The sequence below is a fragment of the Bos indicus genome, chromosome 18, assembly GCF_029378745.1.
Source record: "Bos indicus isolate NIAB-ARS_2022 breed Sahiwal x Tharparkar chromosome 18, NIAB-ARS_B.indTharparkar_mat_pri_1.0, whole genome shotgun sequence".
In the NCBI taxonomy this organism is placed as follows: Eukaryota; Metazoa; Chordata; class Mammalia; order Artiodactyla; family Bovidae; genus Bos; species Bos indicus.
In genome coordinates, this window is record NC_091777.1 from 66809065 (window position 1) to 66832050 (window position 22986).

The window sequence follows — 22986 nt, forward strand, 5'->3', positions numbered from 1 at the left end:
TCCGACTGTTGCCCCCAGCGTGGTTTCACAGGGCAGCCCCCGTCCAGCGGCCCCAGCCCACACCTGTGCGAGGCCCACTGTAGGGCACAGCACTCTGACGCCATCCTCCCCCTATCCAGCCCCCTTTTATGAGCCCCATTATCTCCTCGACCTCCTGACTCAGGTGGGGCTAGCGGGTGATGGCGTTTCAGAGAGGGGTGTCAGGGGCCCGAGACCGCTGGCCTCGGAGCCTGCGAGGAGAGCCGGAGATCCCGACCCAGCCTATTTGCCACGTAATCCTGCCATGTCGCTGTGCCACTGTGAATCTCCGCTCCCCCGTATGCAAACGGGGGCGACCCCGCTCCACTCGCGTTGCTCCTGCAGCTGGAGGTACGGTGCGAGCTTTGGGAAGAAACCGGCGTTTATTACGTTCGATTTCGAGGCCGCCTGATCCCGTGAGTCTGACCTTGGCTCCTCAAGGCTCCAAGTCGGCCTGAAACCCCAGGGGAAGGCTGGGCCTCCGCGACTCTGCCGAGCTTCCCGAACTACATCGAATAGCAGCCCGGGCGGGCGGCGCTTGCCTCAAGGAGCCGGGGCAGATCCCGGTGCCGCCATGGAAACGGGGCGGGGACTCCAGGCTCTATCGCCGTGGCAACCCGCGGTGATTGCTGCTCGGCGCGCGACAACCCCGGGCCCGTCCGCAGGGAGCGCCAGGCCCCTGCCCCGTGCCCCGCGCCCCGCAGGGCTGCCGTCCGGGTCCCTGTCCAAACCTTCCCGGCCCAGGGGCCCCCCGCCTTCACCTTGGCGCTCAGCTGGCCGCACCGGGCTCCCGAGCTTGCGCACTCGCCGACCTCCCCTCCGGGCCAGACTATAGCTCCCAGAGTGCTCCGCGCAGCAGCGCGAGCGCCGCCTCGCGCCCCCGCCCCGCTCCTGTTTTCACCCTCGCCTCAGTTTCTACCCTCCTCCCGCTGTGGTGCCGGGCAGTGTTTTTCCGGACGGTTGGGCCACTCTCGGGGCCCTGTCTCCCCGCTCTCCCAGCCTCACTTCCAGGCGTCCCGGCACCCGTCGACGCGAGCAAGCTTCTCGGGGAAATGCGCCCAGCACCGCCTTCCGGGCAGCGCATGCTCCCCAGCAAGCTTACCGAATTCTCTACGGGGCTTCCGGGAGTTAGGGCTCTGCACCAATCACGGCCCTCGCTAGGACGCCCTCAGCCCCCGTCTCCATGGAGACTCCCTGCCGAGACTGGGTCACCCCTTCCTCCGCCCTGGGGACCGCAAACGAGCCTGCCATTTTTGCTTCCCCCTCCCCCCATCCCCCCATCCCCCCTACAGAGAGCAGGGGCCTCGGGCCCGAGCGGTGTGGTCGGTTGTCCTTCCGCGCGCGTGCGCGGCCCCTTGACGCTCTTTTGTTGTCATCGGCGGTAGGCGGGCCCCAGGCGTCTCCACGGTAACCGGTGGGCTGAGCAGGTGGTTTCTAGGGCAATCCCGTGTACCGGCTGGTGTCTGAGAGGATGGGAGAGGTGGGGTGAGGGTAGAGATGTCGAGCGAGCGAGATAGCGAGGAGAGAGTGAAAGTAAGTGAACACATAGTGACAGAGACACAGGCAGGACAGACAGCGGAGAGGGCTTCCTATTCTCAGACACCTAGATCAGAGAGTCAGGGCTGGTCAGACGTGTGTCAGAACAGTTAACAAGCGGTAGAGAAATCAGGGCCGGGATGGTGAGGGAAAGGAGAGATAAAGGGAGAATCGATTTACAGCGAGACGTGCAGATCGCGAGATTCAAGGGACAGACGAGGATCAGGAGTACAGAAGGAAGAGGAAAGATGTGGACAGAAATTGGAGATAGAGTGAAATGGGTCGAGAGTTTTCAAGGGCTCAGAGAAGGATGACAGCAAGAAGAGAGACAGACGGAGCAGGAGGGACACTTGTTAAGGAAACTTACCCAAAACTTGCCGATAAGAGAAAAAAGATGGCTCGAAGTCCTAGCACCGTCTCTAGTAAGACTGCTTCAGGTTGTCTGATTCCCTAAGCGAAGCAACTCTTTTGATCAGAGTTCAGATACTGTGACGTTAGATGCTAACTTGTAAAAGGTTGATAGGTTTTAAATGCTTTCTGACCAGGAGAGAAGGGTACCCCAAGTTTTTTTTTTTTTTTTTAACCACCCTGTAGGACACTAAGATGCCTGCCCACTCCTGTGTGGTACACCGACAATCCGACTTTGCGCTATTATTTCAGTGTTTGATTGTTCTTTCACCTTCTCTGTTGTTTCTTCTCTCTCACCTTCCCAGAACCACCTGTGTCATCCTGCTAGTTCCTACCGGCGGTAAATACCTCTTTGACACGTGCTCACTGAGTTTGTTTTTAGCGGTTTCAAAAATTAAAATTTTGACAGTCTGAAGGCAACCATTTCTCCCCGAATGTGGAACAGATAGGAAGAAAGAGAAAACAGTGAGAGAGACCCAGGGAAGGAAGGCGGTACGAAGGATGATGGAAAGAAAGAGACCGGGTCCCGGCTCAGAGGCTCCAGTGGGCCTCTCGGTGAGCTGGGCCCCAACTCATCCCGCATAGGGAATGTGAGCCTCACCCAGGCCTGGGGATGACCCTCAGAGCGGCTGGTCCAGTCCATGGAAGACTACTGGGAGTCACAACCAAAGAAATTCTGTGAGTACTGCAGGTGCTTGATAGTGTACAATAGGCCTAGTGTTTACTTTCTTGAAAGAGGAAAGAATCATAAAGAAAATGTGTCAAGGAGGATATGTGAGATTAAACAGGAAAGCCTGGAGAAGGGAAAGGAAGAAGAAAAAGGATCAGAGGAGTTTGCTGCAGTGGAGGTAGCTGCCCTGCAGGGATACTAACAGGATTTGAAAAGGTTTGGCTCAGAGTCAGAAATTTCAGAGCCAAGCATATCGTTAGTGACCAGTGCTGTTCCATTCATCTCTGCATCAAAATCAGCAGGAAGACAAAGACCCTTCAAAGGGCAGATGGGCAGAATGAGTTATCTCTGAGGGTTACCATTTCTATCATGATCTTATCACAGGAGGACCTCAGTGGGAAAAACCTGAAGGATTTCAAGGAAACTTAAAAAAGCAGCAGTGAAGACTGGGTAGAAGGATTAAGTGAAGATGGTTATACATATTATTATAACCTTCAGGGGAATCCAGATGGGAAAATCCTGAAGATTTCATTCCACAGTCTGGTGATCTCTTATCTAGTAAAGTCAATTAAAAGTTTCTTGGTACCCTGGAAGAGTCCAAACTATCAGAGTCACATAGTTACTGATGGTGGAACAGGAAGCAAAAAAGGGAGAGGGGAAGGAAAGGTCTCTACAGCAATGTAAAAGCTAAAAATAGTTTAAGGAAGAAGCTAAAAATAAAGTTTAAAGAAGAAACTAAAAATAGTGATAAAGGTACTGAACCAGAAACAGAAAGAAAACAAATACCTAAAGGAAGAGTTCATCAGGTCCAAATGAAGGAAAATCCAAAACTCATTAAGAAAAAGAAAAAAAATATATATAGTGGATCAGTGGTAAATAATCTGCCTGCCAGTGCAGAAGACTGGGTTCGATTCCTGGTCTGGGAAGATCTCGTATGCTACAGAGCAGGTAAGCCCATGCACCGCAACTATAGAGGCTGTGCTCTAGAGCCCGGGAAACCTACTGAAGCCCACAGCCCTGGAGTCCATGCTCCACAACAGAAGTCACCTCAACGAGAAGCCCACGCACTGCAACTAGAAAGTAGGCTCTGTTCTCTGCAACTAGAGAAAAGCCTGTGCAGCAATGAAGACCCAGCACAGCCCAAATAAATACAATTAAAAATCAAACCCATATGGAGAATGGGAAGAAATTAAACAAGATGTTGAGTCCCATGAGGAAGCAGATTTGGAACTTCAAAGCGCTGAAAATATGTATCAACTTTGGAAGTTGATGTTGGTGGGGAACCCAAAGTGGTCTTCTGTAGTTTGTGCAAACTCATATCCACTGAGTCAGTGATGCCAGCCAACCATCTCATCCTCTATCGCCCCTTTCTCCTGCTCTCAATCTTACCCAGCCTCAGGGTCTTTTCCAGTGAGTCGGGTTTTTGCATCCGGTGGTCAAAGTATTGGAGCTTCAGCTTCAGCATGAATCCTTCCAGTTAATATTCAGGGTCCATTTCCTTTAGAATTGACTGGTTTGGTCTCCTTGCAGTCCTAGGGACTCTCAAAAATCTGTTACTGAAGAATGTGTGGTGGGTCCATCTCCTTACTGCTCAAAAGCCAATAAACAGGCCAGCTTGGTTGAAAGGAACGTTTGCTTCATATCAGATGCTGGCAACTGGGGGTGGAGGGTGTCAGACATCTGTCCAAAGGCGGACTCCCACCCTCACCCTCACCCCCAACAAGCAGGGGGCAAGAGCTTTTATAGACAGAGGAGGGGGGTGGCTACATGCAGAAATGGCACAGTCATTTCTAACTGCTGCTGCTGCTAAGTCGCTTCAGTCGTGTCCGACTCTGTGCGACCTCATGGACAGCAGCCCACCAGGCTCCCCCGTCCCTGGGATTCTCCAGGCAAGAACACTGGAGTGGATTGCCATTTCCTTCTCCAATGCATGAAAGTGAAAAGTGAAAGTGAAGTCGCTCAGTCGTGTCCGACTCTTAGCGACCCCATGAACTGCAGCCCACCAGGTTCCTCCGTCCATGGGATTTTCCAGGCAAGAGTACTGGAGTGGGGTGCCATTGCCTTCTCCGGTCACCTCTAACAGTCATCTTCAAATTGGTCATCAGTGGTCTGACCAACATGATCTTGGTTATTTTAGGTATAGTTAATCTTCAGTTCTAGGGTGCATTTGTTCCCATTTCTTTGCAGCCAGTTCTTGGAACTGTGGCAGCTCATATCATTGGTGTAGTCTGGTCATCATGTAGTTCTCCCACCTGGTGTTTTGATATCTATAAGACATCTCACAGGATATGGCTCAGAATATTATCTATAGCCCTTGAGAAAAAACTAGAGGTCCTTGACTATGCTTGCTGCTGCTGCTGCTAAGTCGCTTCAGTCGTGTTCGACTCTGTGCGACCCCATAGACGGCAGCCCACCAGGCTCCTCCGTCCCTGGGATTCTCCAGGCAAGAACACTGGAGTGGGTTGCCATTTCCTTCTCCAATGCATGAAAGTGAAAAGTGAAAGTGAAGTCACTCAGTCGTGTCCGACTTTTAGCGACCCCATGGACCACAGCCCACCAGGCTCCCCCATCCATGGGATTTTCCAGGCAAGAGTACTGGAGTGGGTCGCCATTGCCTTCTCCATGACTATGCTTAATGACTACATTATTATTATTTAGTCTCCTTTGTTTTGTTTCAGCATTTCTCTCATCTCTGATTAAACTTATTCTTTGACTAAAGTTTTCCACAGAAAAAAAGGCAGGCACAGGACTTGGTGGTGGTGGTGGTGATGGGGCAAGGACCATATCCTGCTCCGTTTCAAGTCTTCTCTCCCACACCAGAATTCGAAAGTATCGATTCTTCGTTGCTCAGCCTTCTTTATAGTCCTACGTTCACATCCATACATGAATACTGGAAAAAACATAGCTTTGACTATACGGATCTTTGTCAAATTTTAAACAGGCTTTTCACTCTCCTCTTTCACTTTCATCAAGAGGCTCTTTAGTTCCTCTTTGCTTTCTGTCATTACAGTAGTATCATTGGCATATCTGAAGTTATTAATATTTCTCCAGGCAATCTTGACTCCAACTTGTGATTTATCCAGCCTGGCATTTCACAGGTTACTAGCATACATATAAGAAAAGTAGATTATTAAAAATTTCATGAAAGAGGAAGGAAAAAAGAAAGTGATGGAAAGCAGACGGCAGAAAAGACAGGAGAAGGAAATTAATAGGCAAGAAAGTCACCCTTGGATAGACACGGCTTTGCGCTCCCCCGCTCGGACTTAGGTCTGGTCGGGCTCCTCATAGAACTACATTTCCCAGCAGGCCCTGGGCGACCGGACACAGCAGTAGGCGGGACCAACGCGGCCCCCTCCAATCCTGGTCGTCGCCCGGCAACCTCCGCCTCCGCCGCTAAAGATGAAGGTTGGGCTCGTCCGCCTCTGGAAAGCGGCGAATTAGGCAGGAGATGAGGAGGCTCTGCAGCCCCGCCGGCCCGTTTGAGGCAGCCGGCCCATGTCGCGGTCCGGAGGTGAGGGCCGTCGGCCGCGCGGAAGCCGGGGCTCCGTGGCAAGGGGCCGAGGCGCCCATACACTCAGCTCTCGTGGGGAGAAGGGAACGGACGCGCGGGAAAGGGGCCAATGGGAGTCTTAGGCGGCCCCGCCGCCTTCTGGGAAATGTAGTCTCGCGCCTCCCTCCACGGCGGGCTTGGGGACTTTGTAAGAGGGCGAGGGAGAGAATGTGTGCATATACGGAGGAGTGTAAAATTGTGGGTGAGGAGGCGAAGGCATCGATATGGAGAGAGAGGGATGGGCGCGTGACTTGTTCGGAATTCGGTGCCTTTTTCCTGGAAGCCTTCCCCGTGCCTACGCTTCTGTACCCCAGGTGCAACCTTTGGGTCCCTGGAAGTACTCTTCGTGGGTGCCATAGGCACTCCCCAAAACACAAAGACCTGTCAGGTACCTGTCCTTGTTTTTCACAAGTTTTCCTTCAAAAAACTTCTACTGTTTTGACCAGGTGCTACTTTCACATGGTTTGAAATGCAAAAGGGACAAACTGAGAAATGCAAAAGGGACAAAGCATCCCTTCAGGGTGCTTCATTTGATAAGTTAGCACATGACCATAGAATGCCACCAGAGTGCCAGGCTCTCCCGCTGGGGACTCAGCTGGAGTACTCTGTAGGCACAGCTCCTGCCCTGAGGCAGTGTGTGATGGATGCATGCTAAAGGTGGGGAGGGCTTCTCTGATCAGGTTACATTTGAGCAAAGGCCTGCAGAAGAGAGAATAAGCCCTGCCTATTAGAGGGAAGGGCGCCCTGCTGTGCACCAGAGCCACAGTAGCCAAGGCCCTGGGCTGGGGGTGCCCTTAGCCTGCCCTAAGGATGTGGTCATGAGTAAGCAAAGGAGAGAAGGAGGCTTAGAGGCCCTTGACACAGCTGGTGATGATTGTGGCTTTGACTCGGGGTGGGAGGCCTGGGAGGACCCTGAGCAGAGGCGCCATTGTTTTTTTGGTGGGGAGGGCAGCACTTCGCAACTTGTGGGGATCCTAGTTCTCCAGCCAGGGATCAAACCTGTGCCTCCTGAAGTGGAAGCGTGGAGTCTTAACCACTGGTCCGCCAGGTAATTCCGCCCTGACTTGTGTGGAGAAGTTGGCTGCTGTGTGGAGAACCACCTTCTCTGTCCCGACGTGCTCCACAGTGGTGGCATGATTTAAGGAAGTTCCCTTCTGTGTTAGTTTCCTGTCATGGCTGTACCATATTACTACAGACTTAGTTTCAAACAACACAAGTTTATTAAGAGGTTGGAGCTCTGAAATCTGCAGTATTCAGATTCAGGGCTAACATCAGGGTATTGGCAGGGCTGGTTCCTTCTGAAGCTCTAGTTTTCAGTGGTCACATTGCCTTTTCTTTTTTTTTTCTCACATTGTCTTCTGAGTGAGTGAAATTTTTTGCGTCCTCTTACACGGATCCCTGATTTGTGTAGGGCCCACTTGGATGACCCAGGATAATCTCTGCCTCTTAAGATTATTATCTTAATCACACCTGTCCCTTTTGCCTTGAAAGGTCATTTATTCATTGTTTCCTGGGATTAGAATGTGGATGTGTTTAGGAGGCATTATTCAGTTTCTCATACCAAGTGAGAAGCATGGAGATGCTTCTGCTCATCAGTGTTTGGGAGGTGGATCAGAATTTCTAGACTCTCTTCGCATTCCCTTATGGTTTCAAGAGTTTTGCTGGGGGAAGAGCAAAGTCACCTGACAGATGTTTTTGTTTTTTTGATGTGTTCAGCCTCTTCATTTATTTTTTAATTACTGGACAATTAAATATTGTGATGGCTTTTGCTGAACAGCAACATGAATTGGCCATAGGTATACATATGTCCCCTCCTTCTTGAATGCCCTCCCCATCACATCCCTCTAGGTTGTCACCAAGCACTGGCTTTGGGTTCCCTGTGTCTACATCAAACTCCCACTGGCTATCCATTTTATGTATGGTAATGTATATACTTTAGTGCTATTCTCTTAAATCATCCCACTCTCTCCTTCCTCCACTATGTCCAAAAGTCTGTTCTTTATGTCTGTGTCACCTTTGCTGCCCTCCAGCAGACCTTTTTGACCTCATAAACGAAAACTAAGTGAAATGCTTCTCTGGTTGCAAAGAATGCTCAGAAGTGTGTATGCAGTTTGGTTCGCATTAGGGAGAGAAGGGACTGGACCTGCCTTCAAGGCAGTGGGCCACAGGGCTGCGGGCTCTAGGTCATAACACGGGAGGGCCAGGTGCTGGTCTCGGCTCTCTCGGACTCACATTAACTCCCGTGTGTTCCCCTCTTCAGGCAGAGATGGAGTGGCAGGAGAGGCCCAGGGGCCACTGTGGCACGACGCTGGGTACCGCCGACGGGCAGAGGGAAGAGAGTGTGTTGAGATGCATGGCTCAGGGAGGCAGCCTGAAGCCCCCCCAGCCGCAGGGCTTGGGGAAGGCACCCCTCGGGGTTGGCCTCCGCCACAGTGCCAAGCGGGACCGGAAATCCATCACCCTGCATGTGAAGCTGGAGGTACTTCGGCGCTTTGAGGAGGGGGAGAAGCTGACACAGATTGCCCGGGCCCTGGGGCTGGCCACCTCCACGGTCGCCTCCATCCGTGTCAACAAGGACAGGATCCGGGCCAGCTCTCAGGCAGCCGCGCCCGTCTGCACCACGCAGCTCACGCGTTGCCGGGGTGCACTGATGGGCCACATGGAGCGCCTGCTGAGCCTGTGGATCGAGGAGCAGAAGCGGCAGAACCTGCCGGTCAGCACACTGCTCATCCAGGACCAGGCACGCCGGCTCTTCGCCCAGCTGCAGCACGAGCAGGGCGGCGGCAGCCGGGCCGAGACCTTTGGGGCCAGCAACGGCTGGTTTGCCCGGTTTAAGGTGCGCCACAACGTGCTGCTGACGGAGGAGCCCGCTGTGGCCGACGCCCAGGCTGCCGCTCGCTACCCGGCAGTGCTGCGCGCCATCCTGGAGGAGGGCTGCTACTCACCGCGGCAGGTCTTCAACGTGGACGAGACGGGCCTGTTCTGGAAGCGGCTCCCTGAGCGCATGCTTCTGGCGCTGGAGGGGACAGCTGGGCCCGGGCCCAAGGCCTCTAAGGACCACCTGACCCTGCTGCTCGGTGGCAATGCGGCTGGTGACTTCAAGCTGAAGCCCCTGCTGGTGTACCCCTCAGAGAACCCGCGTGCCCTCAGGGGCTGCTCCAAGGCCAGCCTGCCTGTGGTCTGGCGCTCCAACCGCAACGACTGGTTGACGCCTGTCATCTTCCAGGAGTGGTTTACTAGCTGCTTCTGCCCTGCTGTGGAAAGCTACTGTGCCAGCCATGGCCTCCCGCACCGTGCCCTGCTGCTGCTGGACAGTGCGCCCTGCCACCCTGCCCACTTGGGTGGCCTCTCAGCCCATGTGCGGGTCGAGTTCCTACCCAAGAACACGTCCACCCTGATCCAGCCCATGAACCAGGGTGTCATCACTGCTTTCAAGGCCCAGTATCTGCGCCGCACGCTCAGCCAGCTGGCCCAGGAGATGGGCGGTGCAGACCGGCCCTCCGTGTGGGAGTTCTGGCGCAGCTACACTGTCATGACTGCTGTGGACAACATCGCTGAGGCCTGGGCGGAGTTGCAGCCCGCTGCCATGAACAGTGCCTGGAGGAAGCTCTGGCCCGAGTGCGTGCTGGCTGGTGCTCCCGAGCCCAGCGCCGTGCCCCAGCTCCCCCGCAGCATCGAGACACTAGCCAGCCGCACAGGCCTGGGCGACGTGGCTGAGGCCGATGTTAGCCATCTGCTGCAGGCCCACGGGGAGCCCACGCCCACCCCCCTGGGCACGGACGGTGGGCACGCCCGTGGCCCTCAGCTGCCCTGCCAGTGTGGGAAGGGCCTGGCCTCTAGAAGACCGGAGTCGGAGGCCACAGGGGGTGCGGAGGCCGAGGACACACTTGTGGTTGCGTTGTGCTCAGAGCACCTGGCCCGGGCCTTGTCCCACTTCGCTGCTGGCCTGCAGGTCCTCTCAGAGAACGATCCCAACCGGGAGCGCAGCCTGTGGGTGGCCCGGGCTGTCCACTGTGCCCTTGCCCACCTCCGGGAGCTGCTCCGGGAAAGGAGGCGACAGGCTCGGGCTGCTGCAGGGCCTCCAGAGGCCCCCTGATGGTGGCAACAAAAGCGTCAGGAAGCCTGCACTCAGCCCAGGTGGGGCCCACAGAGGGTGGGTGAGTGGCCACGGCACAGACTCTGAAGGACAGACCTCTTTAAATGACCTGTGTGATTTGAGGCTTGGGCCTGATTGCAGATGTGCTTTGTCTGATGAGTTTTGTTTCTGGAGGGTAGACCCTGCCACGTCTGACTCATGGTTTTCGTACCTCATGCACGGCCAACTTTGTACAGTGGCACACAGAACACTAGGCTTGAGGGCAGTGTTTTCTGATTGGCAGATGAGCTGCGGGACCCAGGAGTGCCCATCCATGTCAGAGACACACCCTATAGAACAGCAGTTGCCAAGCACAGCCCACCAGAGCAGCCTTCCTTGTGGTGAGGGGCCATGGTTGAGACGAGCCTCTCCTGTTTGCCAGCCCTGACTGTCTGTGCCCTATTGTGACTTCCCACCAGTTCTGGATGGGGGTTTCCTACTGTTCTGGCTCACCTTCCATGTCATCCTCACCCCTTTGGGCTTCTATGACTTGTGTTGTCTGAGCCTGCACTGTGCCAGAGCCTATGGGCATGTGTGGCTTTTGATACCAGGCACCATTCCTTGCTTTGGAGATCTTTTCTTCCCTGGGTTTCTGTGCTGTGGTTATCTTGGCTTCCCTCTAGCCTCTGAGGCCGAACTTTTGTCACTCTGATGGTCTTCCAGATCTAGAGCTCTTTGTAAAAACTCAGTCATTCCTGGGGGTTCAGTGGCCTCAACGTTCAGCTTGTTGTTCTGTCCCCTTGTTGCTGTTCAGTCTCTGTTGTGTCTGACTCTTTGCAACCCCATGGGCTGCAGCACACCAGGCTTCTCTGTCCATCATCTCCTGGTGCTGTGCGTGCTAAGTCACTTCAGTCATGTCTGACTCTTTGCCAGCCTATGGATTATAGCCCACCGGCATCCTCTGTCCATGGGATTCTCCAGGCAAGAATACTGGAGTGGGTTGCTATGCCTTTATCTCCTGGAGTCTGCATAAAGTCATGTCCATTGATTCGGTGATGCCATCCAACCATCTCATCCTCTGTCACCCCCTTTCTCCTGCCTTCAGTCTGTCCCAGCATCAGTCATTTTCAAGTGTGTTGGCTCTTTGCATCAGATGGCCAAAGTATTGGAGCTTCAGCTTCGGCATCAGTCCTTCCAATGAATATTCAGGGTTGATTTTCTTTAGGATTGGCTGGTTTGATCTTGCAGTCCCAGGGACTCTCAAGAGTCTGTTCCAGCACCACAATTCGAAAGCATCAATTCTTGGGCACTCAGCCTTCTTTATGGTCCAACTCTCACATCGGAAAAGATGAAAAGATGATAATTTGACTAGATGGACATACGGACCTTTATCAGCAAAGTGATGTCTGACGTACACTGGGGTATCCGCCTGAGTCTGCAGACATACCATGTGGATTATCAACACAAAATCTGCAAGGGAAGGTGTTCTTGTACCCCAACTAGATGAGCCCCAGGTGGTGAGACATGGCTGTCTGGCCTCCTTTCAACACAGGTATCTGTGCCTGTGTGGGTGCACGTGCATGCTCACACACCTACTTGTACACACATGTGCACATGCACACGCAGACATACCAAGAGTGAAGTTGGGAGAGAGCATTCCTGTCACTCAGCTAGTACTTGCAGTGGTGGGCATGCTGTCAGCACATAAGAGCAGCCTGAGCCACGGCAGGGGTCCAGCCTTCCAGGGAGAAAGGTCAGATGTGGCCCCTGGCCTGCTTTCCTGGCAAGAGCAGCAAAAGGGATGGCAAGAAGAGAAGGCGCTTTGCTGAGGAGCCTGGTGACTGACTATATTAATAAATTACACAAATTATGGGCATTTGTAACATGTTGGGTGTGGGGAGACCAGGGTGGGAGAGATTGGTTTCGGAGCTGCCAGTCCAGAGGCGGTTACGTTCTGTGTGACAATGGCTACGATGGGTGACCGGGGAGGGACCCAAATCCAGCGGGACCGATAGGGGAGGTTTTCTGGGAGGTGGTGCCCAGCTTTTGGAAGCCGGTCATTTCAAAATGCCAGGCATCAGATAGGGACGTGTTGAGGCGGCCCAGCATTGTGTGGCTGGTAAACGCCTGTGGACGGGGAGGCAGAAGCAGCCCCGGTGGAGCCGGAGTGTGGCCCAGCAGCTGGAAGAGACAGGACCCAGTGCGAGGAGATGCCACATCCTAACGGAGGGAGGGGTAGAGACGCAGGTGAGGTCGTGAGGCAGGCCATGGTGGACAGGCCGCGCGCGCGTCGACCCATCGGCTGCTTTCCTCAGAACCAGGGACAGGACCGGACCTCAGCCCAAGAGCAGTGGAGCACCGGTCTCGGGGCCCTGAAGAACTTCATTCCCCAGCTGCCCCCTGGGAAATGTAGTATCCGCAGCTGGGCTGGGAGGGTCTTGTGACAAGCCAAGGACTACATTTCCCAGCGGGCCTCAGAGGCGGAGCGGGACTCGCGCCAATTCCACTTCCCGGCGCGGGAGGTTGTCATAGAGCTGCAGAAGCGTCGGGTTACCTCAACTCACCTCCGCTGGCTAACGTGCAGCGTCGTGGGGAGGTGGCTGGGGGCTCGGGAGAGGGGGCGAGGGGCGGGGTGGGAACAAGGCTTCGGAAATAGTCCGTGGAGCAGCCAGAAAACTCCTGGTCCTGGGACCCCAGGGTGTTTGGTCGTCTTTTCTGCACGGTGGCGTTGTTCCACGCCAGCCGGCGTAGCTCCCGAGGGCAGTGAGTCCGCGGGAGACAGCAGGCGCGTGGGGGAAAAGCCCGAGGCAGGGTATGCAGCTGGCCAGAGGGCGCGGGACAAGAGGGCGGAGGAGCACCACCCGCTCCCTGAGTCCCTCAGCGATTTCCTCGGATCGGCGGCGCGGGGGCTGCTGGGACATGGAGTCCGGTGGGACTGGGCCTGTCCCGGAAGCGAGTCGCGGGCCGGAAGTGATCCGCGAGGAGCTGGGCTTTCGCCGCGCTTCAGGGTCAGTTCTTGTGCATCCGCGGTGGTCGCTTTCTTGGCGGAGTTTCTGGGCCTCCGGCCGGCGGTTCCCAGTTCTGTGGACACACTGGGTCAGCTTTTCCGCCTAGCTCCCCCTAAACGCACCTCTCCTGAGAAGTCTTCCTGGATTTCTGCAGCTCAGGGCACCTCCCTGCTGCCGCTGCACCTGCGCGCGTGCCCCCCTGAGGTGAGAGTGCAGGCGGGTCTAGGCAGGGTACTCGGGGGTCAGAACCCGGGTGTTTGGGCGTTGTTGGACTGAGCGGCCTGGCTCAGGGGATCCCTGACAAACCCTGTTAAAGCCATGCGTTGGCACGGAAAATGATCTATGTTCTTAAGTTACAGTGGTAGCAAATGACCGGTGGAAAGATAGAAATTCAGATGCTTTGCAGACGTTACAAAAGGAAAAGCAGATGTCTTCCTCCAATTCCTTTCCCCAGAGTTGCCAGCTGAGGAATTGCTGGTTTTCAGGATCTTTTGGTGAACACTTACAGCAGTAGCTTCTGTTTGCTGTTTGGAAATTTTACCATTCAACAGGACTGGGCCCCAGAGGAGCCTAAGGTGAAGGAAGGAAGGCCCTCAGGGTAGGCGCCCGCTCTTGCTCTGCCTGTGTGGCTGCTCTCATTGTCCCCAGCTGCCGTGTCGTACACTTCTCCTTTCTGTCGCTCCTTCCAGTGCCCCGCAGACTGCATCCTGCACTTGTGCACTTGGTCCCTGGGTTGGGGCCCTCCCTGGTCACTGGGCCTCCGCTAGTTCCCGCTAACACCTCTGCCTGGCTGCTGACCGGGTTTTCTGTCACTGAGACACTGGACATGTCCACGCTCCCTCCCCAGGAGCAGCCCTCCTCCTTGGCCCAGTCTGGCCTGAACTCCTGAAGGCTTCTCTCCAGGACCCTCTCCCTCACTGTCCTAACCAGGTTCTCAGTACAAGGTGTCCTCCACCAGCTGCCCAGGTGGCCGGGTTTGGGGATGCTCTCCCTCACGGCAAGTGGCCTTGCAGGGTGTAAGTGGGTGGAGGGGTGTGGGTGGTCCACAGCCCTGATTGGGTGTGTGTGTGTGTCCCAGGAAGACGGTGCGTGTGGCTGAGTGAAGACGGGGAGGCCAGCTTCCCCACGCCTCACCATGGCAGCTGACCCGGCACCCTTCGGTCAGGAGGAGCTCGTGATCATCAAGGTGGAGGAGGACGAGGACGTCCCGTGGGATCCGGAACCGTTCTCCAAGCCTCAGCCCCACACCCCCCTGCCTGCTCTCGGTTGGGACCCCCGGCTGTGCTTCCGCAGCTTCCGCTATGAGGAGGCCGCGGGGCCCCGCGAGGCGCTGGTCCAGCTCCGGGAGCTCTGCCGCCAGTGGCTGAGGCCCGAGGTGCACTCCAAGGAGCAGATGCTGGAGCTGCTGGTGCTGGAGCAGTTCCTGGGCGTGCTGCCCCCCGACACCCGGGTCTGGGTGGAGTCCCAGTGCCCCGAGAGCGGCGAGGAGGCTGTGGCGCTCGTGGAGGACCTCGCTCAGATGTTTCAGGAGACTGGTGAGCCCCAGGGACTGGGCTTGGGGCAGGGGAATGTGCAGGGGGACCCAGCCCATGACTGTAGGTCCTGAGTGCCTGCTCACTGTGCCCCGGCCCTCTGTGTCCTCATTGCTGGGAAGAAGGCTCAGAAGCCATGACCTGTTTGAAGACTTTCCTAGCCTGTGAGCCTCCCAGAGGTGCGAGCCTGCAGTTGCCGTGGCATTTCCCCCTCTGAGGGTACTCTGAGCCTTCTTTTTCTTTTTCTTCCTGGAAAATTCACTGAGTGCATGGCATGTGCAAGCCCTGTGGGTCCAGTGGGGAGGGGAGAGAGCAAGGTCCTTGGCCTGGTGGAGTCCCGTCTGGTTTGAGAGTTGGATGATGAGACCCTCCAGTCACAAGTAGGGTGTCCTCGTTTTTCTGGAGGGAGTGGGGAAAGCCCGGCCAAGGGTGGCTTTGCGGTTCGTGCTGTACAATGTCTTCACCTTGGTCTGGATGTGCACTTACACACCTGAGGAGGTGACAGCCACGCAGCAGGCAGGAGACATGGCTGGTGACAGCCATCAGGTCCCCGTGGCCTTTGTGTACTCGTTCACTCAGTGTCTGTGCAGCTCCTTTGCCTGCTTGGCCCCTTGTATCAAGGGGTGGAAACCATAGCACTTCAAAAAACAAACAAAAACCCATCTTTAGTAAGCTGTAACACACATGTCAAAAAATCGTCTAGTTCATGGGTTTTAGTACATTCACGAGGGTGTACAGCCACCACCCGTGTCTAACACCATAGTGTAATCACCTTCAAATGAACTCTGTGCCCAGCAGCAGTCACTCCTCGTTCTGCCCTCTCCCAGTGCCTTGGCAGCCGCTAACGTGCTTGGTGTCTCTGTGTATTTTCTTACTCTGGATGTCTTAGTAAGTGGAGTCATACAGTATGTGGCTTAGAGGATGGGCTTCTTTCATTGAGCGTAATGTTTTCAGCGTTCATGGTATAGTATGTCAGTATCTCATTCGTTCTTATGCCTTGTCATATCCAATTGTATGGTTATAGCACAGTCTGTTTTTGTTTTAAGTGTTAATGGATGTTTGGGTTGTTGGTACCTTTTGGCTATTAGGGTTAATGCTCATGTGAACTTATGTATACTTTGTTTGTGCAGACAGATGTTTTTATTCAGGGTCCCCAAGACCACCCCTTAGGCTTCGTGATTTGCTAGGAGCTGCAGGAATCGACAAGACTGTTATAGTCTTGGTTGTCGTTTATTACAGTGAAAGGATGCACATTAAAGTCAGCAATGGGAACAGGTGCCCAGTCTGTGAGACACCAGGCATGAGATTCCAGAGTCCTGTCCTGTGGGAGCTGTGTGGGTCATGCTTAGTTCCCCAGGCAGTGATGTGCAGCAGCATGCCTGGGGTGCTGTCCCCCGGGGGTCTTGCCTGATGTTACCAGGCAGAATCTTCCAAGGGCTTTGAGGTCCCCTACTGGGAGCAGATCAAGGGCCAGACTTTTGCCGGGAGTGTGCAGGGCTTGGACAGCTCAGGCCTGCTGACACAGCTCTTTACCGACTACCCAGCTGTAGCCGAAGGAAGCATCTGATGACTGTTTCTTTGGCATTTCAGTGACTTGGGTTTCAAAGGCCTTGGGTGTGCTCTCGAGGTCACACGTGTGCGGGTCAGAAGGGGCTGCCACCCTCTGTGAGTCTGAGGGCAGCGAGGTCTCATCCAACTTTGAGTCCCCGGCCAGTGTCCAGCTGCACATTGACCTCTGGGTGTCCGACCCCTGTGTCCGCGGGGCGGGGCTGCAGACACTAACACTCCCCTTCCCCCTCAGCCCTGGTCCAGGCCCCTCCTGAGGACCAACAGCCTGGAGACCTCGCAGAGCCAGCCAAGCCCTTCTCGGATGGAGCTCAGGTGAGCTGTGAGTCCTCCACAGTCAGAGATGCCATATCCTGCTGAACTCTGCCCCCCACCCTTCTTCACCCCAGCCCTGGAAAGGTCACCGTAAGCAGCTATGCCCAGCACCCCCTGGCCCCCCACCCCTGGTCCCTCACCCTTGGGTTGGCCCCTGCCTGGCACCCTGGTCCAGGCTCACACCATCATATACAGAGTTCAGTAAGTCCCTTGTATGTGAATTTGCCCGTTGCACACTTTTAAAGATGTGAACATGTGTTTGCATGTCCCGTCACGTAAGTTAGTTCATGTGTCTGGGGTACATTGTCACATGTGTGCAGCCTCTACATGGGGTTGTGTGTTTTGTGTACTTCACAGTACAGTAGTACAGTATCTTTATTTCAAGCCCAGGATGTCTGGAAGCAAGCGTAAGAGCAGCGGTGATGTAGCTGGTACTGCTAAGAAGCGCCATGCGATAACGATGGAAACGAAAGTGAAGATAATTGAGAGAGTGGAGCGAGGCGAGAAGATGACAGACGTAGCTCGTTCGTTTAACTTGAACCGTTCAACCATTGGCACGATCGTCAAGAACAAGGACAAGATCCTGGAACACGTGAAGTCTGCTGTGTCGATGATGTCGACGATCATATCCAAGCGGCGTGGGAAAGCGATGGAGGAGATGGAGAAACTTCTCAGTGTGTGGTTGCAGGACCAGCATCAGCGTCGAGCCCCGCTCAACATAATGCTGATTCAAGAGAAAGCTAAAAGCCTGTATGAAGACCTGAAGAAGAAATACGGCGAAGAATCAGACGGCCCATCTTTTAATGCCAGCTGTGGTTGGTTTTATCGGTTCAAGGCCAGAGCCAATCTTCACAGTGTAAAAGTAAGTGACGAGGCAGTGAGTGCAGATGTGGCTGCTGCCCGGGAATTTCCTGAGATCCTTCGAGAAATTATTGATGAAGGGGCATATTTACCAGAGCAGGTTTTTAATGTGGATGAGACAGGACTGTACTGGAAGAGAATGCCAGACCGAAGTTACATCAGTAAGGAGGAAAAGTTGATGCCAGGTTATAAAGCAGCAAAGGACAGGCTGACTCTGCTGTTTGGTGGCAATGCTTCTGGAGATATGAAGCTGAAGCCTCTCTTGGTTTACCATTCAGAGAGCCCAAAAGCCCTTAGAAATATAGCCAAGGGCTCTCTTCCTGTTGTGTGGAAGAGTAACCCCAAAGCCTGGGTTACACAGGCCATTTTCCAGGACTGGTTTTTCCACCACTTTATTCCGGAGGTAGAGATATACTGCTTGGAGAAGGACATCCCATTCAACATTCTTTTGTTGCTTGACAGTGCTCCAGGCCACCCCCTGTTCATGGACGATTTTCATCCCAACGTCAAAGTAGTGCGTCTCCCACCGGATACTGCACCCCTTATCCAACCCATGGACCAGGGAGTTATATCAACTTTCAAGAAATATTATTTACGTCACACTTTTCGTCAGGCAGTAAAGGCGAGTGATGAGTCAGGAACAACCTTGCGACAATTTTGGAAGGACTATAACATCTACAAAGCCATAAAAAACATTGATTTTGCTTGGCGTGAGGTTACAGCCGGCACCATGAATGGTGTATGGAAGAACCTTTGCCCGCAGTTTGTTCATGATTTTCGTGAATTCGAGAAGGTGGATGAGGAGTCCAGAGAGGTCTTCAGCAACTTAGTGACCCTCAGTGAGAAGCTGGAGCTGGATCTGCAGGAGGATGACTTCATTGAACTCCTTGCCATGCAACACGAGGAGCTCACAAATGAAGACCTGATGGAACTTGAGGCCCAGAGAAAGGACGAAGAGAGACAGGAGGAGGAAGAACGAGGTGAAGAGCTGAAGAGATTCACCATGCAGGACATGGCCAGGGGGTTCGCTCTGTTTGAGGAGGCACTGTTCGTTTTTGAGGCCCAGGACCCAAATGTAGAACGGTACACGAAGGTTGAGGCAGCCGTTCAGAACGCAATCCAGTGCTACCGTGTCGTCTATGATGAGAAGAAAAGAGCCACTGCCCAGACATCCCTGGATCGGCTTTTAAAGAGGGAGATGGAATTGAATCCAGCAAGGAGCCAGAACCTGTGCCTCGAAGTCAGGCCTGAGTGACGTCACAGCCCACCTGCCGTCTCCGTTGCTGACGGTCCTTCTCTCTGCCAGCTCCCCCTCCTCGCCCAGCTCCACCAGTAACTTCTTGCCTGTTCACTCCATGCCAGTCCCTCTAATCAGGTGTTGTGCTATACTCCTATACTTTCTAAGGTATTATACTGTAAGATTAAAGATGCTTTCTTTATTTTATGTGTTTCTTATGTATTATTTATGTGAAAAGTATTATAAACCTATTATAGTACTCTGTAGCCAATACTACATACAGTACTATTATAGTATTATGTAACCAGTACTGTATACAGTGCTATGCAGTACTGTGTAGCCAGTATTATATTCAGTACTATCACAGTACTATGTAGGCAGTACTATATACAGTACTATCACAGTACTATGTAGGCAGTACTATATCAGTACTATCACAGTACTGTGTAGCCAGTATTATATTCAGTACTATCACAGTACTGTGTAGCCAGTATTATATTCAGTACTATCACAGTACTATGTAGGCAGTACTATATCAGTACTATCACAGTACTGTGTAGCCAGTACTATATACAGTACTATGGCAGTACTATGTATCCAGTACTATATACAGTACTATGGCAGTGCTATGTAGCCAGCACTATATACAGTGCTATTGTAGTATTATGTAGCCGTACTAAATACAGTACTGTTGCAGTACTACGTAGCCAGTTGTGTTAGTTAGGTCCCTAGGCTAACTTTGTTGGACCTACAGATGTGCTTTTGGAATAGAACTTGTTCTTATGTAGGGGACTTACTATATTAGCAGTTTTTGTTGGACAAAGATAGAAATACAGTGCTGATTATTTACGTCTTCCGATTTTAAAGAAAAATGTAAAATGTAGGTGCATTCTATAGTAATTCAGACCTCAGCAGAAGTGTATAAAGTTTATGCCTCACACTCAGTCTGCCTCCCTGGAGATGGTCACTGTCACCCACTGTGTGTCCTTCGTCCCTCATGTACACACGGGCAGTGCACACATGGATGTGTGCGTGAATGTGGGCCACATAGATGTTTCAAAAAAAAGCCCCATCCACACTCTGCAGCCCACTGCTGTCACTTCATTCGTGCCGGGCTCCCCTCCAGTGGTGCAGGCAGCCCCAGCCTTTAGTGGCTCTGTTGGAGTCGTCTGCCCAGGCTGATGGGGCATGAGGGCTGCTGTTCGCCTGTCATTCTGAGACACACACCATTATCTTGGCTCTGCCTTCTTGGGCTCTTCTTCACTCCGGGTCTGCCTGTCCTCTGGATGGGACCAGAACATCTCTCTCTGTCAGGGGCTCCTGTATGTTTGTGATCCTGGTGGGTAACCCAGGGTCTGCCCCATGATGAGAGGAACCTGTTCACACGCAGGAAGGAGAGCAGACCAGCCCAGGAGCGTGGCCTGATGAGGGGGGAGAGGGGAACCCACCCCGGCCCTCCCCACTGCTGACTGCCATTCCTGGGTGTTCCTGAGACACTGCCGGGCCTGGGAGCATCTGCAGCGGCCTTGCCAGACCTGCCCGAGTTGGACTCAGTTGGTGTCCTGCCGGCAACTCTGAGACCAATTGGGGTGCTCCCGGGTCAGGCTCCCATCACCCGTCCTGACTGCGGGGCTGCCTCTGAGCGCTGGGCTGTGGAAGGACGCAGGGCCTGCAGTACGCCGTCTGGGCAGCTTTCCTCTGCACAAGCATTTCCTCCATAGAAACAAACACAGGATGTCCATGGTGGTACAGGGGCTAGGACTCCGCTCTTCCACAGCGGGGAGCTCGGGTTCCACCTTGGTTGGGGAAACTAAGATCCCACATGCCCTGTGGCATGGCCCCAAAATAAGTGAATTAAAAAAAAAACCCCACAACACACCCAGAAACAAAATCCCTGAGTCCTGACACCCTTAGCGACACGGCTCACGTCTGGTAAGTCAGGGCCCCGATGTGGCAGCCGCCGCCGGCTGGCTGGCTCTTCTTCTTTGCCTGGCCACTGCCAAACGGGGAGCTGGGGTCGTGCACCGTGGCTGCCGTCCCTGGGGCCAAGCTCTGACCTCTGGTAATTTCTGTGGTTGGTCTGACATCAGTTTGCGGTGTGTCCTGCCACCCTGGAGGCTTCACTGAGGCCTGCGAGTACTGGGAGCCCGGGCAGGTGGCAGTGGGTTTTTGGTGAAGTTTCTGTGGTCCGTTGGGCAATAATCCATCCAGTGAGCAGCGAGCTCCGGCCAGATATGGCCTGAAATCCCCCACCTAGAGCGAGACTCCAGCTGGTGACCTCTGATGGTTTCCCCCAGGCCTGTGGGCACTTAGCACCAGTAAATGCCGTCACCCGTTTTGCAGTGGGCCGGGGCAGGGGCGGCAGCGGTCCTGAAATCGGCAGCCACAAGGTGGGAGCAGAAATATGCTGGAGAGAGCGGTGTGGGCCTGAAGCCCGCCCTGGAGAGGCCGCCGCGTGCGCGCCAGCGCCAGAGCGCGAAGCGGGACTGCAAGGCCATTGACCTGCAGGTGAAACTCGAGGTGCTGCGGCTCTTGGAGCCGGAGAGAAGCTCAGCGGGATCAGGAGGACTCAAGGGCTGTCCGCCACCCCCGTGGCTACTATCCGCGACAAGGACAAGATCCGAGCGAGTTCGCAAGCATCCACGCCGCGCGCCACCGCCAGGCTGACGCACAGCCGCAGCCTGGTGATGGAGATCATGGAGCGGCTGCTGAGCGTGCGGATCGAGGACCCGAGGAGGTGCGCGGCGCCCGGCAGCGCGGTGCTGGGCCAGGAGAAGGCCCGCAGCCTGCTCGCGGAGCTCAAGCGGGCGCAAGGCGCGGGGCTGGGCCTGAGACCGTCGAGACCAGCTGCGGCTGGTTCGCGCGCTTAAAGGCGCTGCTCTGACTGCGCGCAGGTGCCCGGCGCCGCTGCAGAGACTGATCCCGGACGGCGGCGACGCGGCCCGGCAGGTGTTCCGTGGGGGAGGAGACCCGGTTGTTCTGGAGGCGGCTGCCCAGCAGGACGGGCCCTTCCGCGGCGGAGACGCCGGACCCTGGGCTCACAGGCGCCCGCGATCTCCTGACCCTGCCGCTGCTGGTGTTTCTCGCGGAGAACCCGGGTGCGCTCAGGGGGCTTCTCCAAGCCCAACATGCCCGCGCTGTGGCGCTCGCACAGGGGGCCCGGGTCACCAGGAGCTTCTTCCAGGAGCGGCTCGGGGACTTGTCCTGCCCCGGTGGAGAGGTACTGCGCCACGCACGCGCCCCCGTTCAAAGCGCTGCTCGTTCTGGACCGCGCTCCCCGCCGCCCTGGCAACCTGGACGACCTCTCCGACGACGTGCGAGTGGAGGACCTGCCCACGGATGCCCCAGCCTTCAGCCAGCCAGCCACCCACCCACGGCTTGCTCGCCACGTTCAAGGCCTGCTCTCTGCGGAGGGTCTTCCGTGCCCCGCGGGCGAGGGCCAGGGGCGCAGAGCCGTCCAGCGAGGAGCTGGCGGGGCTGGAGCGGCAGCGGCAGCCGGGGGAGGGCGAGGACAGCTCTCCGGGCACCTGATCAAGGCCCGAGCACAGGTGGACTCTGGTCTGCGGGGCATCGGGGACAACGACCCCCAGGCAGAGCACAGCCCCAGCGTCTGCCCGGCCCTGAACGACGTCCTGTGTGCACACTTGCCTGCCTGAGTGTTTGTATTTATTTCCTTATTATTTCTCTCTTCCCTGTGGTTGGATGTGTCTCTCACATCTTCAATCTGAGTTACACTGCAGCATTTTCAGGAAATCATGTCCTTCCCTGCGTCATTTCTAAAAGTGTTTCTTAAAGGTACAATTTTCAGAAAATGAGGCAACAGGGACGATCTTCCGTCAATGTTTACGGTCCCAGCTGTCTCGTCACCGCCCCTGGGTCACAGAGGGGCTTGGCGTGGTACGTGGACCTTGAAGGGCACGCAGACCTGGTGCTTCCCTTGTGTCAGCGCCGTGAGAGCCTTCGCTGGGCCCTCGGGCAGCGGAGATGCCGCCTCCTCTGTCCAGGGAGCGCCCGGAGCCTGGGCTTCCAGTGGGGGGATTCAGACTCAGGTCACCTCGCCCTTATTTGCTGAGGTTAGACGTCCTGAAATCCCATGGCTTCCAATGCCCTGGAAGAAATAGTCCCAAACGAGGAGCGATTGCCCTTTCCTCCACAATTCCCACAAACCACTCTCTCGTCCAGAAACAGGGACTGGGGTCTGTCCTCACCT

The 22986-nt window shown here is 54.9% G+C and overlaps 2 protein-coding genes across 12 annotated transcripts; both read left to right on the forward strand.

Annotated features, from left to right (window-relative positions):
* Positions 1–1275: 1275 nt before the first annotated feature.
* LOC109571620 (tigger transposable element-derived protein 1-like) lies at positions 1276–14427 on the forward strand. Of its 3 annotated transcripts, XM_070772420.1 has the most exons (4): positions 1276–2640; positions 5939–6143; positions 8443–10319; positions 14344–14427. In XM_070772420.1, exons 2-3 carry the CDS (start codon positions 6081–6083, stop codon positions 10276–10278), a joined length of 1899 nt encoding a protein of 632 aa, XP_070628521.1. In that variant the 5' UTR covers positions 1276–2640; positions 5939–6080; the 3' UTR covers positions 10279–10319; positions 14344–14427. The 3 variants fall into 3 exon arrangements, with proteins under 3 accessions (XP_070628521.1, XP_070628520.1, XP_019833706.2); XM_070772419.1 differs by lacking the exon at positions 14344–14427 and having other exon boundaries at positions 8443–10420; XM_019978147.2 differs by lacking the exons at positions 5939–6143; positions 14344–14427 and having other exon boundaries at positions 8443–10420.
* Positions 12903–18983, forward strand: LOC109572837 (tigger transposable element-derived protein 1-like). 9 transcript variants are annotated; one of them, XM_070772406.1, is made up of 5 exons: positions 12903–13469; positions 13720–13840; positions 14113–14800; positions 16599–16678; positions 17049–18983. In XM_070772406.1, the coding sequence occupies exons 3-5, from the start codon at positions 14401–14403 to the stop codon at positions 18792–18794; spliced, it is 2226 nt and encodes a 741-aa protein (XP_070628507.1). In that variant the 5' UTR covers positions 12903–13469; positions 13720–13840; positions 14113–14400; the 3' UTR covers positions 18795–18983. The 9 variants fall into 9 exon arrangements, with proteins under 9 accessions (XP_070628507.1, XP_070628506.1, XP_070628505.1 ...); XM_070772405.1 differs by having other exon boundaries at positions 12903–14266; positions 14348–14800; XM_070772404.1 differs by having other exon boundaries at positions 12903–13863.
* The last annotated feature ends 4003 nt before the right edge of the window (positions 18984–22986 follow it).

What these genes read in the sequence shown, in the direction of transcription:
- LOC109571620 (XM_070772420.1), top strand. Translation starts at nt 6,081, where the DNA reads ATGAGGAGGCTCTGCAGCCCCGCCGGCCCGTTTGAGGCAGCCGGCCCA. An exon ending in GCCCATGTCGCGGTCCGGAG is followed by an intron (nt 6,144 to 8,442) that starts GTGAGGGCCGTC and finishes TCCCCTCTTCAG; the next exon opens with GCAGAGATGGAGTGGCAGGA.
- LOC109572837 (XM_070772405.1), top strand. Translation starts at nt 14,401, where the DNA reads ATGGCAGCTGACCCGGCACCCTTCGGTCAGGAGGAGCTCGTGATCATC. An exon ending in TCAGATGTTTCAGGAGACTG is followed by an intron (nt 14,801 to 16,598) that starts GTGAGCCCCAGG and finishes CTTCCCCCTCAG; the next exon opens with CCCTGGTCCAGGCCCCTCCT. An exon ending in CCTTCTCGGATGGAGCTCAG is followed by an intron (nt 16,679 to 17,048) that starts GTGAGCTGTGAG and finishes ACAGTAGTACAG; the next exon opens with TATCTTTATTTCAAGCCCAG.